Source organism: Mesoplodon densirostris, chromosome 2 (assembly GCF_025265405.1).
Source record: "Mesoplodon densirostris isolate mMesDen1 chromosome 2, mMesDen1 primary haplotype, whole genome shotgun sequence".
Taxonomy (NCBI): Eukaryota; Metazoa; Chordata; class Mammalia; order Artiodactyla; family Ziphiidae; genus Mesoplodon; species Mesoplodon densirostris.
The window spans coordinates 187,642,167-187,661,776 of NC_082662.1; the positions used below are offsets into that span (position 1 = coordinate 187,642,167).

The 19,610-nt window shown below is 35.1% G+C and overlaps 1 protein-coding gene across 1 annotated transcript in view; it reads left to right on the plus strand.

Annotated features, from left to right (window-relative positions):
* Nucleotides 1-19,610, plus strand: part of CFH (complement factor H) — a 99,957-nt gene that overhangs the window by 45,903 nt on the left and 34,444 nt on the right. Inside the window, exons 5-10 of the mRNA XM_060078930.1 lie at nucleotides 1,194-1,270; nucleotides 2,802-2,993; nucleotides 4,992-5,162; nucleotides 10,568-10,741; nucleotides 14,492-14,680; nucleotides 15,120-15,296. Coding sequence (XP_059934913.1) covers nucleotides 1,194-1,270; nucleotides 2,802-2,993; nucleotides 4,992-5,162; nucleotides 10,568-10,741; nucleotides 14,492-14,680; nucleotides 15,120-15,296 — 980 coding nt within the window. The remainder of the gene's footprint in view (nucleotides 1-1,193; nucleotides 1,271-2,801; nucleotides 2,994-4,991; nucleotides 5,163-10,567; nucleotides 10,742-14,491; nucleotides 14,681-15,119; nucleotides 15,297-19,610) is intronic.

Below are 19,610 nucleotides of genomic sequence, written 5' to 3' on the forward strand. Positions count from 1 at the left end.
AATGGATGGGTCCCTGGTGTAGATGGAAAATATTCACCAGGAAATCTCCTTTTCTGTTATAAGGTAGAGCCAAGAGAGGAACCAGAGAAGAACCTTTAATAACCAATTATTTTGTTCCTTCGTGTGACAGAGGCACAGAGTAAAAGTTTGACTTTAAGTTCTGTGACTCCCATTTACTCTGTTGAAATGTTTTCTTCCTGTAGAGAATTAGGAACAAATCAATCCCAGTCTAAGAAAGACACAGTGTTTTTTGAAGGAGAAAATTTCTTTTACTTGTGTAATTTGCAGAACAACTCTTATTTGCAGACAAAGGAAACATTTGTCCACGTAGAATTCTGTAGAAGTTCATGAAAGACCATTTTTCAAAATTCTCTCTTTTGTGGTTATCAAAAATGCCTTCCATTATTTATTTTTTGAGAAAAAGGTTTTGTTTGTTTGTTTTGTTTTTTGCCTCCAACCGTCCAATGTAATAAATGTTGAGAAGGATGCTTTGCCTTCATCTGAAGCATCCGGGGATGACTGCACACTGTACACCTGCCCAAGGACCTTGTATTAAAGTACAGCATCTTTGGTTTCAAGATCAGACTTGATGAGTTACTATAATTCGACATTGAATGGCTTCTATAAGCCAACTTGACTCAGTGACTGCACTCTGGAAAGCATCTCGGATCTCGGAGATGGAGATAGGGAGATGGAGACCAGTGCTGAAAATAAGCCACACTAAGACATTTTTGTTAGCACTATCCTTGATCATGTAAAAAGCCCAAAGCATCCAGAAAATATCACAATCATGGAGGGTAGGAGTATGGATAGAAATATGGAAAAAGAGTAGATGGGGGTGACATACAGTGACCTGTTGTTTACTATCATGTTTTTATCTTCTGTTTTTGGTGATTGTTCGTGGAGCTTATTACATTGTTAAATATACCTCATTAGTGAAAAAATAAATTAATGAAGGAATAAAAGTGCATTGTGCATGAAACAGTAATGAGTTTGTGTCATGAACCAAGGGTTATGATTATTCCAAGTCCATACAGCTGAGGGTTTGAGGGCCTTTCTTAAGAAAGGAAGGAGGGAAGTATATGCTGTTAATTTTCCTTGAAATGGAGTTTCTGGACATTTGAAATGGTATCAAACTTAAAACTGGGCATAAACACGCATTAGCTCACAACTCCGTTATTGTTGGTTTTCAGGTATCAGATGCTGGGTGAGATGAATTTCCGTGAATGTGAAACAAATGGATGGACCAATAATATTCCCATATGTGAAGGTAGATGTAAAACTGATTTACAAGTATATTAAAGCAGATACTTAAAATATTAGGATTTTTTGAAATGTCTTACATCAAATATTCATAAAGTCTATAATTAAATATTTCTTACTCAAATTATTTTTGTGGATTCTACTGTAGTACAGAGTGTTTATCTAATCCTTTTATTGTTACATTATTATGTATTTCAATAACCAAATATAAATACAGGCTCATCTGATCTAATAGTTAATGTATTACAGATTAGAAAAATCTATTTTTTTCCTTTTGGATTCTAACCACTAGAAATAACACAAGTATCACATCAAAATGAAGCTGAGAATTTCAACTTTATTCATGAAGAGGCACTCCCCCAAATAACGACCCCAGTGCAGGGATCTCTGGTAGCGGCTGAAGTGGAGAACATGATTTAGCCACCTCCTCCCTCTTGCCTGGCAAGGGGAGTTTTCCTCTGGTCTTAGTTGTACTGAAAAGAGGCAGGAACTAAGGAAGACCTCTGTCCTTTCTTACTGATCCAAAAAGCAAACAATGAGAATGAAAAAATGCACATCCTGTTCCCAAATTTTGAACTAGTAATTCCAATCTCTAGTCATCATGAAAATAAGAGATCAATCAGAACTGTTTTTCCAAGTTCCATGGTTAGGAGTAAGGAGAGAGGGAGAAGAGAGAAGGAGAGGCACAAACGGAGACAGAGAAAGAGAGAGAAAAACAAGGAGGAAGCAGAAGAGGAAGAAGGGGAAAGGGGGAGGAGAAGAAACATGATGACTCAAAAATCCCGTTGTCTGAAAAAGAGAGTGGATCTTTCATCTGCAGAAACGAGGGGAAGAACATCAATGTTCTAAGGAACATCCACATTGGAATCACCTGGGGTGTTTCTTAGAAACTGAAATTTTTGGTTAGTAAAGACGTATAAATCAAGTATCCCTGAGGTGATAGGGCAGCCATAGAATTTCCATTTAACAAGCATCCTGGGTGATCATTGTAAAATAAAGATTGAATATCATAAGCTAAGGGATACTGGAAAATATTAAGGAAAATCAAAAAAGTGCTCAAGTTATTTTGATATGGAAAAAGGAAAATTAAAGACTATTTAGTTATTGAAATAAACATAATCAGAAAGTTTGCTTTTACACCTTTTAGGAATACAGTTTTATATTATTGTGGGACTTAAATGGAAATTTGTATTTAATTATCACAAACTTTATATTTCTCAATTATTTAAGAAACACTTGTTTGTTACTACAAAATATATAAACTGTCATTCAAAAATTCAAAGTAGTAATTTTCTTTGTTCACTCTCATAGAAAAGAATCAGAGATAAACTTACAGGTTTTTTTTTTGCTTGTTTGTTTTGGGTTTTTCTTACTTAGTAGAATTTATTTCTGGCTAACAGGTATATTAAATACATCTTTAAAAAATTTAATTTCCTCCAATCTTGCTATTCGTTATGTATATGTTATATTTATATATACTCATTTTTCATAATAAAATTTTCCAATTCTATTAGAAAAAATTATATTTATTTTTTCAGTTGTTAAGTGTTTACCAGTAACAGAACCAGAGAATGGGAAAATTTTCAGTGGTGCCCTGGAACCAGACCAAATATATACTTTTGGACAAGCAATACAGTTTGAATGTAATGCAGGCTACATACTTGATGGACATAAACAAATACATTGCTCAGCAGATGGTACTTGGAGTGAAGAAAAACCGAAATGTGTAGGTAAGATACACTTACTGTTTAATTATTTGAATGAGTTCAGTTTTTTTCATGAAAATATGCCTTTCAAAACACTGTGCATCCTACAGAATCTGAAAAATACTAACTCACTAGCATTTATTAAGCACTTACTATTTCCCAGTAAGTGATCTAAGTTCTTTACACATGTCATCTATTTTACCTTCCAAATGACTATGTGATTTATGTACTGTTTTCACCGCTATTTTATAATTGAGGAAATCATGGTGCAAAGAAATTAAATCACATGTACAAAATTATCATGGCATATATGGTAGAGGTAAGATCTAAATGTAGTTTATCTGACACTAAAGTCCATGCTCTTAACTATAATTAAATTGTAATTGACTCTTATGACTAAAATAAAATCTTAAGCATTTCTGCTACAAGTTTAATATTAAAACTCCAGAATAGGTCATTTTTTTATTTGAAAAACTATCATTATTTATTTCTATTGATGTATCATGATAACATTGTGTTTTTGAATAACACTCTAGGAAGTGGCCCTGTTTTATACTTGCACTGGGAGTTTAGTATAAATATTGCTGAACTGAATTGAATCCATAAATCCTTGTCTGTAAAAAAAAAGTTCCATAGTTAGCTAGAAGTTAGCACTTCTTTAGTTTTAATACTACTAACCTGTGCCTGATGACCAATATGATGACTCTGGCTTTTGTAATAATATATTTTGGTCAGTTTATTTAAAAGTTCCATACTTCGTTTGACCAGTATTTCTTTGGCAGAAATTTCTGCCATATTTGTTTTTTAACATTATCTAAAATCCCCAAATTATTTACACTTTCTTAGTCTAGTCTGTCCTAGAGTGAGATGAAGAGAGAAGCGTCCCTCTTCCTAGGAAGTCTTTTTTACAAAACTAGTTCTTCGAGTTAATAATGGCAAACATATTTATATTCAGTGTAGCAATTACTGTATACTCTAGAGGTTCATGGATGGGGCTTATTTCTTGCAACTAAATTTCTGTGGTTAGTGAAAACTTTCTGGAATGACTGATGCAGAAGATAAGTCTTAAAGGAAGAATGAGAATCTTTCAGATGAAGTTGAGGAGGGGAAAAGCAAACCAGTCAGAAGAAGTTAATGGAGAGGAAGGGACAATGGCCTTGAGGCCTCTTTGAGCATGAAGCTCCCCTATTCCCACTGTTCTCAGGGGCCTTAACTTAGTATGCAGGCAGGGAGGAAGTCAGTGATGGAGTGAAGATAGGCAGTCCAAGGTTCTGCGGGGCTACGTGTACCATGCTGAAGAATTAGGCTTTTATACAGACTGAATTGGGAATCAATGAAGTATTTTTAATGGAAAAATAAAAAGAAAACAAGATCATTAAGTTACAAACAGGAAAAAAAAGATTAAGATGAAGGGAGAATAAGACCTGGAAAATTAGTCACTATTCCTGGAGTCCCAGAGAAAAATTTTGGAGTGAGGATAGTGTGAAAGATGATGGCCAGCTCTTTTTTTTTTTTTTTTTTTTTTGAACAGAAAACTTGGATGGATAACAAAACCACACAAGCTGGTCAGTTGCTTTTTGGATATGTAATAACAATGAGATATATTAATTTCTTTGACAAAGTGTTTTGTCAATAATTACTCTATTATCAATAACTAAAAAATATGTAAGTTTTACCAGTCACTCATTGAAAATACATATCACATTAAACCTATTTCTGTATTCAATTTTATATATACAGTTGATGAGTGTTACTGGTCACTATTTATTTCAAGAGGACTAATTTATCCCCAAACTAAATAACTTAGCAACATGATTTAAATCAGAATTTTTACTTATTTCAAAAATGAATGTTAAGAACAACCGATAAATTATTCTCCAAGCATTGAAGTCAAAACAGGACTTTTGTTTAGTTGTCTGATTTACCTAATGGAAACAAGAGTTGTATCTTTATATAACTATGTTTGGGACACAGTCCTTTAATATATAACAAACCTGTTGGAATTTAATCCCTTTTGTTTAGAAATTTCCTGCAAACAACCAACCATTTTAAATGGATATCCTATATCTCTGAAGGAAATTTATAAGGCAAATGAACGAGTTCAATATAAATGTGCAAGTGGTTTCGAATACAGGGAAAGAGGAGATGCCGTATGCACTGAATTTGGATGGGCCCCAGTTCCTTCATGTAAAGGTAATGCTATGTTTCTCTTCTATATCTTTTGCTGTATATTTTTACCGATTGTTTTAATTCATATACTCCTTATGGTTAAGTAGTTTATTTTTTCTCACTATGGAGTATTAATGTTTATAGGAATCAACTATTACAGAGACATAACATTTTATGTGTGCAAGGCCTGTTTTGAGATCAATTGGTGTGATTCTCTCACTCTGAAGATACACATAAACAAGACCAGAAAAGTTCAATAGCTCATTAAATATTTGGTCTATGGTCACAAAGCAAATCTAGAGCAGAGCCAGGACTGTAACAGGTTTCCCAATCCCCAGGTATATATACCTCCCAAATAATGAGATTCCTCTCATAAAGCCCAACATTTCACTTTAAAAAGTAAATTATATTAATACCAGATGAGGCAATCCTCCATGGATAATGGAATTAAATAGAAGAAACTGGATATTTCATTAACCACACGCTTCATATGAATCAACTGTGGTGATGGCGCTGAAAACAGCTCCTCTTTTAGGCTTCGTAAGGGAAGGATGTTACACAGACTCAAAGACTTCATTTCAACGGTGCTCTTTGCCCACCAGAAATTATGTCTGCTTTTTTTGTGTTCTACTTAGCCCACCTCATTTAGAAAGGGATAGTTTCAACTATCATGGCTTAGAAGAGAAAAATATATCAATAAATGGTTGAGGAATGTAAGAAGTCATAAGAAGAGCAGGCAGATACAGCTATAGCATGGTAATAACAGCGTTGAGTTATTTGCAAACACTTATGAAAAGGAGGGAGTTAGCTTTTGATGAGGGCTGTTTCACCGAGTAAAACAAGTAACAGTATTATCACACATGACGTCCGAGACAAGTGACTTTCTAAGAGGGCGACTTTTACAGGTATTGCCACACTGTGACCTTCACCTCTTAAGAGCCCTCTGAACTTTAAATCATGCTATTCGTAATAACACATATAAACCTTGCTTTGGTGATCCTCTTTTACAAAAACTAGAGGTAGTTTTTGAGCTGATTTTATTCCTAAAAAAAATTTAGTTGAGCCAACAAGCAGCTCCTTAGAAAATACATCCTCCTGAATGACCTTCACTTTCAGGCATTGTTAAGAAAATATTTAGAAAGAAGTTAATGAACACAAGACAGCGATAACTGTTACCGAACCAAAACTTGGGTCTGCTCACCTGCACACAGTAAAGCTAATCTACTGACACCTGGCTGTGGTGAAGGGAAGTGCAGCATTTATCATAAGGCACCAAGCAAGGAGTCCAGGGCAGCTAGTGCTCAAAAAGCCCAGCCTCCCCGATGGGTTTCAGCAAAGCATTTTTAAAGGCCGGGTGAGGGAGAGGTGTCTCAGTGAATGTGATCAGCTCGTGCGAATTTTCTGATTGGTTGATGAGAGGTAACAGGGCAGTGTCACAGGGGTTAACATCATCAATCCTCAGGTTCCAGTAGGTCTGGGGACATCAAGTAGTTAACATCTTCCATTCGGTGGGGTTTTCAAATGTGTAAAACAACTCAGGAAATGTGCATCAGATACTATTATCTAGGTAGTTCAAAGAGGAACTACAGCAGAGGATATGGGGGAGGGGTCTGTCCCGGGAAGGCCCCACAGGGTCCTGCTCAGTTACACAACCACAAGAGATCTGTGTGAGGCTGATGCTGTGTGGAGTCCAGCTGTTTATCTCCATGGCATTCGTGGCTCCTGAGCAAAGAAGGTGGATGCACAAGTTCTCTGGCGTCAAACTCTGCCATATATGCTACTTCCAGAGCCCTTCTTCTATCCATCTGATCACCAAAATAGAGCTTATAAACCACTTATTTTATATCAGGACTCTTGTCCTGTATTGAGGATAAACATTAGAATAAAGTTTCAATGAATTCCAGGCTTCAATGAATTCAAAGTAAAGCTTCAGGAATTCAATTTTACTTGGACATAGGACTCAGGATAACATGACATAAAAGTCGTTGAATTATTCCTTTTTCTTGGTCACTTACCTACCTACTTAAAACTCTTCCTTAGAAAGATCCATTTTAGTAGTGGGGAATCTCTGTTTTTCCCACAGTGTTACTACAATTTCTAGGTTTATTTCTCTTAAAACTAGACTCCTTTACACACACGTATCAAAGAATCCATATTTATAAGACATTTTCCTTTTAAAAGTTCTTTTTCATTTTCCCAGTCACAGTCATAACTTAAAAATTCAAGACCGTATGCTTTAAGGTCCTGCTTTCTTTAGCAAAAGACATACCAGGATTAGGATTGGTATTCTCTCTTTTACAAGATAATTTGCTAAAGATCAATATAAGTAAAGAGTATCTCACCCCAAATTAGATAAGCATGCTCTGTCTCTTAATGATGCTTCATTTTATTAAAATGCATTTTACATTAACTAGATATAGAGAAGTCTTTTATTAAAAGAAACTCACTCTCTGTACCTCAGCTAATGACACAAATACCTCTCCCTATTTTCATGGTACATTGGAAGGATCTACCTGCTGATAGTGATAAAGTCCAGATCTACATATCTTATTTTATAGAACTCTATAAGAAATTTGGAATTAAGTCATGAAAGTAAATTTAAATAAAATAGTCTAGGATAAAACACTTAAATTGTCTTCTATCTGGTCTATGATTTGTATGTGTCAGGGGTTTTACTTGAGGGTGATTTGTCAAAACTTTGGTCTCTGTATCCAATAAGGAACAGTCTCTGACAACAAGTCACTCACAGGAATAAAGAAAAGTACCAAGACCTGTTAAATAAAAGCCACCTTTGATGCAAATCTCTCTGTTCCCTGTACAGACTGGATTTTTTACGATTCACAACAGAATGTTAACCTTGAATTAATTATTATTTCAAATGCTTAATGGTTGTTTCTAAAAGTAGAAAAAAATTGGCTTTACATATTCAGACAGTCTCAAATATTATTATTATTATTATTATTATTATTATTATTATTATTATTATTTTAATAGAAGCACCTACCTAGGCTTACTTCTCTTAAACATTGCCCTGGCAATGTTTTAATAACATTATTTATTTTAATGGAGATCATGAGTAGGGAACCAAAATTTATTAAAAGATTTATATATACTGCTTGAAAGTAATCCCTAGAAGTTCTCCTACTCTTAATTAGTTTAACAAAATCTCCCAATATTATTTAGTAGGTATCTTAGTGAAACACATGTTTATTTATATATTGTGACTTTCGACTTCAAACTCTGGTACTAAGTTCAGCTGTAGCATAAAGTAAAAACTAAGACATGTAAACTGGACTTCAATGTGTATATGAAAGTATGATAGATATAGCAGAATGAAGTGAAAGAGAAAAAACAGAAAATAATAAATGAGCACATTTAAGGCTTATCTGAAGTTAGTGTTAATTAGTGAAAACCTATTTCACATAAAACTTGTGTTTAGGTGATCACATGTAATTTCTATTATTTCTAATATAATCATTGCTAATAATTATATTATCATGTTAGCAACAGAGGCATATTGAAGCTTATCTGGCAGAATGGAATATAAATTTAAGACCAATTAGGAGACTACAGCACTACCTCTAAGAGCTGACCATACACAGTGGAGGTGTCTTATGAAAGGGAGGAGATATATAAGCAATAATACCAACTTTATAGAATATGGTGTTTGACTGAATTTTGAAGTGATGTGGAGGAAGGAATGTAGGGGTAACTTTCCAGTCTTCTGTCATGAGGTTCTTGTGTCACAAATTCCAATGTTATACACAGGAAGAAAAGCATACATTGAAAGAAGGATGATGATTTAGTTTGATATAGGATAAGCTGAGTATGCTTTTGAGTTGTACACATGGACCTGTCCAATGTGAGCTGCAACTGGACATATGGATTGGGATCACACTGAAGAATTTATTAGCATAACAGGGAAGCTTTTTGTCATGGACAAGTCCTGAATTATACAGAGAATATGATGAGGAAAACAACAAAATCAAGGTCAAATACTCATGTAGAACCAAGTACAAGACATCTCTCTTTATTCATACAACACTTATAGGGTCTTCAGGGAAGATGTTTCTGGCGTGGTGATAAGCATCACTATGAAGATTTAGAGGAGAAACGTTCAAGACACAAGGAGCAGAAAGTGCAAATGATAGGCATAAACTTGGCATGTGTGAAAACCAGACTGAAGGCTAGTGTGGTGGTAGCACTGAAAATAAGTAGGAAAGTGGTAGGGGATGCGATTGGAAAAGTAGATTGGGCCTAAGATTTAAGTGGAGTGGTGGAAGAAGAGGAGTAACTATAAGTAAACTAAACAAAATTTAATCGTGTTGTTCAGACAAAGGTAAGGAGAAGTAGAACATAAAAAAAGTAATGCACTGGGGAACTTCAAGAAGTTGTTGATCAGCAGTGTCAAATATTACAGAGTTTAGCTAATAATATACAGCAGACACTGTAATATGTGGAATACAAAGATTTTTCAATTTGGAAATTAGAGGACATTGGTGACTTTGGTCAGAGCAATGTCAGTACAATGGTGGGGTGAGAAGCCAGATGGAAAAAGGTTGAAGAATAAATGGGAGGAGGAATAGAATACCTTAGTGTAGTGTAAGTGTCTGCGACATTAAACTTTTGAATGCCAAGGCATAATTTTTTTTTTTTTTTTTTTTTTTTTTTTTGCGGTATGCGGGCCTCTCACTGTTGTGACCTCTCCCGCTGTGGAGCACAGGCTCTGGACGCGCAGGCTCAGCGGCCATGGCTCACGGGCCCAGGCACTCCATGGCATCTGGGATCTTCCCGGACTGGGGCACGAACCCGCGTCCCCTGCATCGGCAGGCGGACTCTCAACCACTGCACCACCAGGGAAGCCCTCCATGTTCTTTTAATCACTGCAGCTGTGGGGAAAAGAACATAAAAATTCACACAATGACTGTTACAGTCAAAATGACTGTTCCTCCCTAAAGGAAAACATATTACTTCCATATTCATTTCATTGTCCTGTGCAAGCCATGTGTTTACGTCTACTTCAAAGAGGCAGGGTATACTATCCAAACAAGCGTCTGGAGAGAGGAGACTCAGAATATTTGTAAATAGTACTTATGAGAATGACAGAAGCTGAGGATCGTGAAGAAAGTGGAAAGAATAGCTGAAGTGATATACCAAGAACTCATTGCCGGGTATGGAATATCATGAAGCATGTGTTGGCTTTAGAGAAAGAGGATTCAAGAGTGCAGCGCGGACAAATACATTAGATGAGAAATACAATAGAGGGAAATATGATTGATATAGCAGGAAGGGTATGAGGCTGTGTTCATTTTAATGACATTTTGTGCTGTACTAAGAACAAATAACATCCACTTTTATATTTCTATATACTTGATTGTTTTTAATGGATAATTATTTCTATATGGTACACATATCTTTTTTCTTTTCAGAAATAACATGTGATCCTCCTCATATTCCAAATGGTATTTACACACCTCAATTAACCAAATACAGAGGTGAAGATAGAATCACTTATGAGTGTAAAAGTGGCTTTTCTCCTGTGATCCAAGGAAATGTTGCAATGTGCACCAGCCAAGGCTGGTCACCTGCTCCAAGATGTTCCTGTAAGTTTCACTCATATCTTGACCTACTTCTTAATTCTGAAGTTTCTTTCTCTTAAACACACAAAAATGCGGACAGAATAAATTCAAGTATTTGCCCTACTGTGTATACAAATTAGAGGCTTTAGAGGTATTCTTCACTTTTCAAAGTAGACAGTTCTAAGGAGGAATAAAAACATTTTTGTAAACTAAAAACTCTTTAAATATTTTGCTACTCAAAGTTAAATATGTGTCTGTGTGTTTGAATATATAATTCTCTAATATAATTCCAATATCTGAACTAAAATATTGAGTAACACTTACATTACCTAATACCTAGTATATTCGTTATCTAGTGCTTTGTAAAAATATTCTCCCAAAACATATGGGCTTAAAACAACACACCTTTATATTCTTAGAGCTCCTATGGGTCAGGAATTAGGAAGTGGCTTAGTGTCACTTCAGCCATATGTATTATTTAGAAGTGGGTCACTAAGTCCAGTACATTCAAGTGTGGGAAATTAGGTTCTAATTTTGGGAGGGAGGAATATACAAGACATCGTGGAATTTTCTAAAACTATCACATTTAGAAAAATGTCACTCAACTGAACAGAGTATTGTATTTCTAGGCATGCTTCATTTACCTTTTTTCAAGTGTTTTCTGTTTCTACAATCATATTCTTTTTCTTTATACATCACAGTTTATTGTAAAGATGCACTACAGTTATACTCGATCTTGCCTGAAAGAAAAATGTAATGATACAAATAATAGATCAATGACCTCAATGTTAATTCCAGGCATAAGTCCAAAATGATTTTTCAAAGTAAGAGTCCCTTAAAAAGGAAGCTATTATCAGTATGAAACAGATTTCAATGTGCATAAGAAATATAAGAGAAATATTTAATCATGTTAAAGTTTGGTTTATGAATATGGCAGATGAGCCTCAACGAGTTTATCCCACAAGGGAACTTCCGAAGTTCTTGTGGACAAGATGGGGAAATCGACCAATTAGATGGTTTATCAGATAGTCATAATTTCATTAAATCAGCCTATCTGATTGTCAGATTCAGGACTGTGTTCTCAGGCCTGCTCCATTCCTCTAGTTTAATGGTGTAGAGGAGATGCAGTACAAATTCACCGCTGGAATGATACAGGGCTGCTGAAAGAGAATCTGCATTAGGATAGATTCATCACTCAGAAAGACTCACATGTGCAAGGTTGGATCTAGTAACATGAAATTTAACAGTGATAACTGTAAGATCCTGGGTTTGGGCCATAGGAGTCAGCTGCACAAGTACAGAAAGACTAAAAACACTTTTAAAAATTAGTGAATATTTTAATCAGTTTTGAGATCAGTCTGAGCCAACACTGTGATGGCACGGCCAAAGCTGATCATGGGACCATACCTCGTGTTGGTAGAAGTGTGAGAGTGTAATGAGGCTGTTCTAAGTCCTGTCAATGTTAGTGCTGATCCGACCACAATGGAATAGTACACGTGCTTCAGGAAATGATCTGGTTAGAGAGATACAAACACATTCACATGTGACCGAATGAAAGACAAGACTAGGAACAGGGCTCAGCCAGTGATACTAATAATACTTACTTTCAATTATGCCCTCAGTGTGTACCTTTTGGAAACGAATCTCAGTCGATTATTTTACTGTATTCATATTGTATGAAGAAACATAATGAAGTGGATAAACATACTAGTTCTGAAATCAGATCATCAGGATTCAAACGTCTGCTCTACAATTTAATGGCAAAGTTAATTGAGTTCTTTAAGATTTGGTTCTTGCAAATACAAAGACTCAAGCTTGCCCAACATAAAATTATTGTTAAATACACATATCTTGACATAACATGATGGAATTTGTAAAATCCATGGATGAAGAGAAAATCTTCTAAATCTCCAAAAAGTAGTGTGAAAAAAACTAGTCTGTTACTTAAAAGGAATGAGAGTAAATAAGCATTTCAATCTTAACAGTGGGAAGCTTTACAAAAGTGGGGAAAATCTATCAATGATGAGAGATACAGACTATAGGACAAGAATCTATACCAAAAGAAGGTATCATTCACAAGTCTTTGTTAAAGAAAGACATTAGGATATGCAAAGATTCAAAGTTTATAATTCACATAGCAAGTCTGTAAAAACAGCTTGAAAGATTTCTGTAATCATACAAAAAAGAAAATGGATCATTGATCTTAAGGAAGATAAAAATAGTAATGAATATTGTGTGTGCATTTTGTACATTTTTTAATGTGTTGCATGTGTGTTCTTGTAATATCATATTTCATGATGTAAAATAAATACTAGTGTAGTATTAAAAGTATTAAATTATCTCCAAACCATCCAATAAAAAGAGTAAATTTTTCTGAAAAATATTATATATAAAACTGTTATAAACAACATAACACTTAAGAATACATGTGAAAATGGAATATTACTCAGCCATAAAAAGAAACGAAACTGAGCTATTTGTAATGAGGTGGATAGACCTAGAGTCTGTCATACAGAGTGAAGTAAGTCAGAAAGAGAAAGACAAATACTGTATGCTAACACATATGTATGGAATTAAAAAAAAATGTCATGAAGAACCTAGGGGTAAAACGGGAATAAAGACACAGACCTACTTGAGAATGGACTTGAGGATATGGGGAGGGGGAAGGCTAAGCTGTGACAAAGTGAAAGAGCGGCATGGACATATATACACTACCAAAAGTAAGGTAGATAGATAGTGGGAAGCAGCCGCAGAGCACAGGGAGATCAGCTCAGTGCTTTGTGACCGCCTGGAGGGGTGGGATGGGGAGGGTGGGAGGGAGGGAGATGCATGAGGGAAGGGATGTGGGAACAGATGTATATGTATGACTGATTCACTTTGTTATAAAGCAGAAACTAATAAAAAAAAAGAATAAAAAAATAAGAATACCTGTGAAAATTACTCAATATATAAGAATAACAATAAATGTAATTATATTATACCTCATTTAAAATATTTATAAGAAAATGAAAAAAACAAATTAAATTAAATTAAATTAAAAACAAATTAAACAAATTAAATTAAAAACAAATCAAATTAAAATTAGAAATAAGCATTCAAGTGTTTCCCTTAGTCGTAACCATTTGGATATTAAGAATTATTCATTCATTGTTTATTTCTCTGATTAGATAAAGAAGGGAAAATATGCCTTAATGTCTAGTTTGAGGGTTAAATTAGAATTTTTTTTTTCTGTGTAATGTGATCAATGGATCAACTGTTGTGCTTCTCTACACTTATCACACATTTCCAATAAATAGAAAAGTAAACTAATGAGTGTTAATCTAAAAACAAAAACTGTTTTCCTACATTGACTTGGTCTGAATATAAAAGCCAAGGTCCTGATTTCTGATGAGAATGAAAAAGAAGACAGATGAGCTGCATGATAAAATTTGTACTTTCATCTCTCGATTAAGATGCTAATTTAGTTAACCAAGGCTAGGACTTATGTACTTAAGGATAATTAAATCAATAGCTCTGTATAGTTTTCTACCAAGAGAGCTCACAAATAAATTTTATGTAATGTGATCCACAAGACATAATGTGATCTTCATTAGCAAGGACCTCCTTACATACCTCAATCATCTGAGTTTTCTATAACTTCTCTTTTCCTAGAAACTCTAACGCAATGAGGGTAATTAAGCTAATAGGAATATAATTCATAGATGAAACATCTGATCTCTAATTTGATTGCTTACTAAGATAAAATATTATTCATACCTTTTTTTTTATTCCAAGTTAAACCTTGCGATTTTCCAGTAATAAAACATGGAAGGCTCTATTATGCATATAGAGGATACTTTCCAGCAAGCATAGGTCAATATTTCTCCTATCACTGTGATCAGCATTTTGTGCCTCCTTCAAAAGGATACTGGGCTTACCTTACTTGCAAACGAGAAGGATGGGTTCCAGAAGTACCATGCCTCAGTAAGTAAACCTCTTTAATTTTATGTGTATAAATCTTCCAAAGAGTGGAGAAACAATAGTATATAAGTGAGTACAATTAAGTCTTGCACAACAAAAATAAGGCCAAGGGTCAAGTTCTGTGAGCAAAAAGACCCAAATAAGCCTTCTTTTTATGAGGAGCTCTCCATGGAAATCACATGAGAAATATAGAGATTTTATAAGAATATCTGCATATTTACACATATTGTAATTATAAAAACTAAAGATAAATAACATGGTATATTGATTATTTTTTCTTTTTTAACAAACACGTGGTAGTAGCTTTCATTTTAATTAAGTTATTTGTTCTTTTTGAATACTAATGCATTGTCAGGTAAATACTATTAAGTTAATTTTTAATGTGCTATTTTACCAAATATATGTTATTTTTTTTCTTTTCTATTGTCTTTATGATCCTTAGGACAATGTATTTTCAATTACTTGGAAAATGGACGTTACCCAGATTACGAAGAAAAATATTTACAAGGTAAAACTGTAAGAGTTCGCTGCTATAATGGCTACAGTCTTCAGAATAACCAGGACACAATGACCTGTACAGAGGATGGCTGGTCTCCTCCTCCCATATGCATCCGTGTCCGTGAGTAAACTGGTCCGAGATCCCAGTATATTTATAATTTTCTAAGACTCAGCTATATTATCCACTGCAAAATGTTTTTATCAACTTTTTCTTGTTTTGCCAAAGGACTTATTTAGTTTTATTTTTTACAAATGTGTGTGAGTGTATGTACAGACTTCTTGATATGTATATAACAAAATAAATGTGCCTATTGATAGACATTAGTCAAGAATACGGCGGGGGGAACACAAAGAAGAAACCTATAATAACAGAGAGATGTCAGCAAGATGGCAGAATAGGAGTTTTAATGTCTCTTCTGAAACAAACTTTGACCATCAAGAATCGACGAGAATATCTTTGTGGGATTCTAGGAGTCTAGCAGAGAAATTATAGCACACTGTTGGAGCACAGAGATTCAAGACTGAATGCATCAAAGAAGGTTAGAGGAACAGTTTCACTTTACCTGTGACACATCTCCCTTAAAGTAGAACAGCTTAGTGCCCAGAGAGTCCCACTCAGCACAGGATTTCACCTGTGGGGGAAAATAAGAGCATGTGGGTAAGGGCCAGCTTTCTCATCTTGCAATACTGATCAAAAGGCCCACTTCTCTCTCACAACCAGAATACAGGGGTAATCTGCATGACTGAGGAGTGGGGAGAGGCCAGGAGTACAGCATCCAGGGCTAGAATTCATCAAGAGACAAGGATCCTACTGGCCATTTTGTAGACACCACCAGCTGGCCGAGGTAGAGGTGAAGAAGTTCAAGAAGATGACAGAGGGCCTGGGTCCCAGGACCATCAGGGACCTTCGCTGTGTCAGGACTGGAGATGCAGGTAAAACTTCTCCAGAGCCTGGGCATAAAATCAACCCTCATTACTGCTGACTCCACTCCCATCAACCTCTTCTTCAACAAAGCTTTGAGTCTTCTGGGGCTCAGGCCTGAGGTCCAGCCCCCAGCCTAGAAGGCAGCCTTGGGGCCCAGTGCCCAAGAGGGCTTGCTTCTCCCCTCCACTGCTGGCTCTCTAACTCTTAGAAGCAACATGTCATGCCTTAGTCCCCTACTGCATGGACAAATAAAATGGATACTTCTGGGCATTTAAAAAAAAGGAAGCCCACCCTCTAACCATTGCACACACATAGTTTGTGAATCCTTCTCACACATGGGCACCCTCAACACATCCAAATCCCCCTGCCCCAAGGCCAGCTCCCTGTGTATGTCCCCAAGGGGGCAATGCAAACTTTTGCAGATGACTAGTGAGACATCTAGAAGCCAGCCTGACCCTGTGGGATTGGGAGAAAACACACAAACATGAACATTTGTGATTGCCCCAGGGAAAGCAACCAGGAAGCTGTCAGCACACAGACTGGCTTTGCCAGATAGAGGGAAGCATACAATCTTCAAAATTCTCTCCCACAAGGGATCAAGATGTGTGGAACAGGTGTATCCATAAAAAAGGTCTGGAGAAGCCTGTAGCAGTGTGACAGAATGTATTTTCCTCCCCGGTCAGTCTGTAAGGACTAGAGGAAGCAATTGCTTCTTTAAGTGTGAAGACAGCAACAGGCGACTTCAAGAAACAAAAAAATCTAAGGACTACAATACAAACAAAGGAGCATAATAGTTTTCCATTAACTGACCTCAAATAATGGATATGTACAATTTATCTGATAGATGCTTCAATATAGTTACTTTAAAGAACTTCACTGAGATGCAAGAAAACACAGATAATTCAAAGGAGTCAAATAAACAATAATTGAACAAAAGAAGAAGTTTAACAGGGAGATAGAATTCTGAAAGTAAAGAATACAATGAATGAAGTGATAAATACAATGGAGAGCATCAACCACAAAGTATCAAGCAGAATAAAAAAACTCATTTGAAAGTATCCTGTCAGAGTGAAGAGAGCCTACAGGAATGATTGGAGACCATCAAGAGAAACATTGTAGAGATTATGGGTGTCCCAGGAGAAGAAAGTTTATTTAAAGAAATAATGGCTGGGAAGACATGGACACTCAAGATCATGCATTTCATAAGTCCCCAAACAGATTCAAACAAGAGATATTCTACATACAAGACACATTGTAAAAAACTGTCTAAAATCAAAGGCAAAGAGAATTTTTGAAGCTGAGAGAAAAACCTCCACAAACAAAAGGGATTCCCCATAAAGATATAAGCAGGTTAATAAAACTGCAGAAACACTGCACACCAGGAGAGAGAGGGATGAAATATTCAAATTACTGAAAGAAAAAACCTGCAACTGAAGAATTATTTGCCTGGAAAATCGATCTTGTAGCAATGAAGGGGGTATAAAGACTTTCCCAGATGAATAAAAACTGAAGGAATTCATTAGTACTAGATCTCTCTTACAAGAAATGCTGAAAGGAGTTCTTCAAGCTGAAAGAAAAGGATGTTAATTAGTAATGTGAAACCATGAATATATACAACACATAAAAAATAATGTAAATTGTGATATCAAAAACAAAATAGGTTGGGAGGAAAGTGAAAGGGTAAGGTTTGTATGCAATCAAAGTGAATTTGTTATCACCTACAAATAGACCGTTACACCTATAAGATATTTTGTGTAAGCCTTGTGGTAATCACAAAACAAAACCTATTTTAGATACACAAAAGATAAAGGAATCAAAGTGTACCACTACAGAAAATCATGAATTCTCTAAGAAAGGGTGCAAGAGAAAGACCAAGGAACAATATTTACTATATAGTGGCCAGAAAACAGTTAATGAGATTGTATTAGTAAGTCCTTCCCTATCAATGACAACATTAAAAGTAAATGCATTCTATTCTCCAATCAAAAGACATAGAGAGTGCATAAAAATACAAGGGGAGAACAGATAGAAACTCCAACTATAAACTACCTAGATGTAAAACTAAACTGAAACTCACTTCAGCATTTAGGACACCCAAAGGCTAAAGTGAATGAAAAGACAATATTCCATGCAAATGGACATCAAAAGAGAGCAGGGATAGCAATACTTATTTCAGAAAAATAGACTTTTAGTCAAAACTGTGAACAAGAGACAAGAAGGTCATTATAAAATGAAGAGATCAAATCAAGAGGATTTAACAGCTGTAAATACATATGTACCCAGCATGGGAGCACCTAAGTACATTAAGCAAATTCTAACTGATCTAAACAGAGAAATAGCAGTATAATAATAGTAGGGGAGTTCAATACTCTACTTTCAAAAATGGGTAGATCATTCACCCAGAAAATCAATAAAGAGCAATTCGACTGGAACCAAGCTTAAACAAATGTACCTAACAGACATATCAGAACATTCCATTCAACAGCAGAATATATATTCATCCTAAGCATACAGAGAACATTCTCCAGGAGAGAGAACATGCTAGGTCACAAAACAAGCCTTAAAAACCTTAAGATGATTGAAAGTATACCAAACATTTTTTGGACCACAGTGGTATGAAACTAAACAATCAGTAACAGGAAGAAAAGTAAAAAACTGACAGTATGTGGAAACAAAACATTTCTCAACAATGGGTCAAAATAGATATCAGGGAGAAATAAAAATGTATTCTAAAGGAAATGAAAATTTAAGCACAACAAAAGCAGTTCTATGAGGAGCATTTATAGTGATAAAATCATACATTAAGAAAAAAGGAAGATCTGCAAAAAACAAGCCAATTTTACACTCAAAGAAAAAGAACAAACTAAGCATGAAGTTACCAGAAAGAAGGAAATAATGAAGATCAGAACAGAAATATATGAAATAGAGACCAGAAAATACAACAGAAAAGATCACAGCATACCTGCTTTTGCAAAAAGATAAACAAAATGAACAAACCTAAAGCTAGATTAAGAAAAAAAAAGAGGTAAAACTCATATAAGTTAAATCAGAAATGAAAGATGAGCTATTACAATTGATGCCACAGCAATGCCAAGGATCATAAAAGACAACTATGAACTATCATATGCCAACAAATTGGATAACCTAGAAGAAATGGATAAATTCCTAGAAACTTATAATTCAACAATACTAACTCATTTAACAACAGAAAATCTGAACAGAATAAAATTAGAAATAAAATGGAATCAAAAATTTAAAATCTTCCAAGGAAGTAAAGCTCAGGACCAGATGATCTAATTGGTAAATTATACCAAGGATTTGAAGAATAAATACCAATCCTTCTCAAACCATTCAGCAAAACCCAATGGCATATTTTACATAAGTAAAATAAATAATCCTAAAATTCATATGGAATCAAAAAATACCCCCTTTTCTTGAGAAAGAACAACAAAGCTGGAGGCATTACACTTCCTGATTTCAAACTATAGTTTTAGAGCAATAGTAATCAAA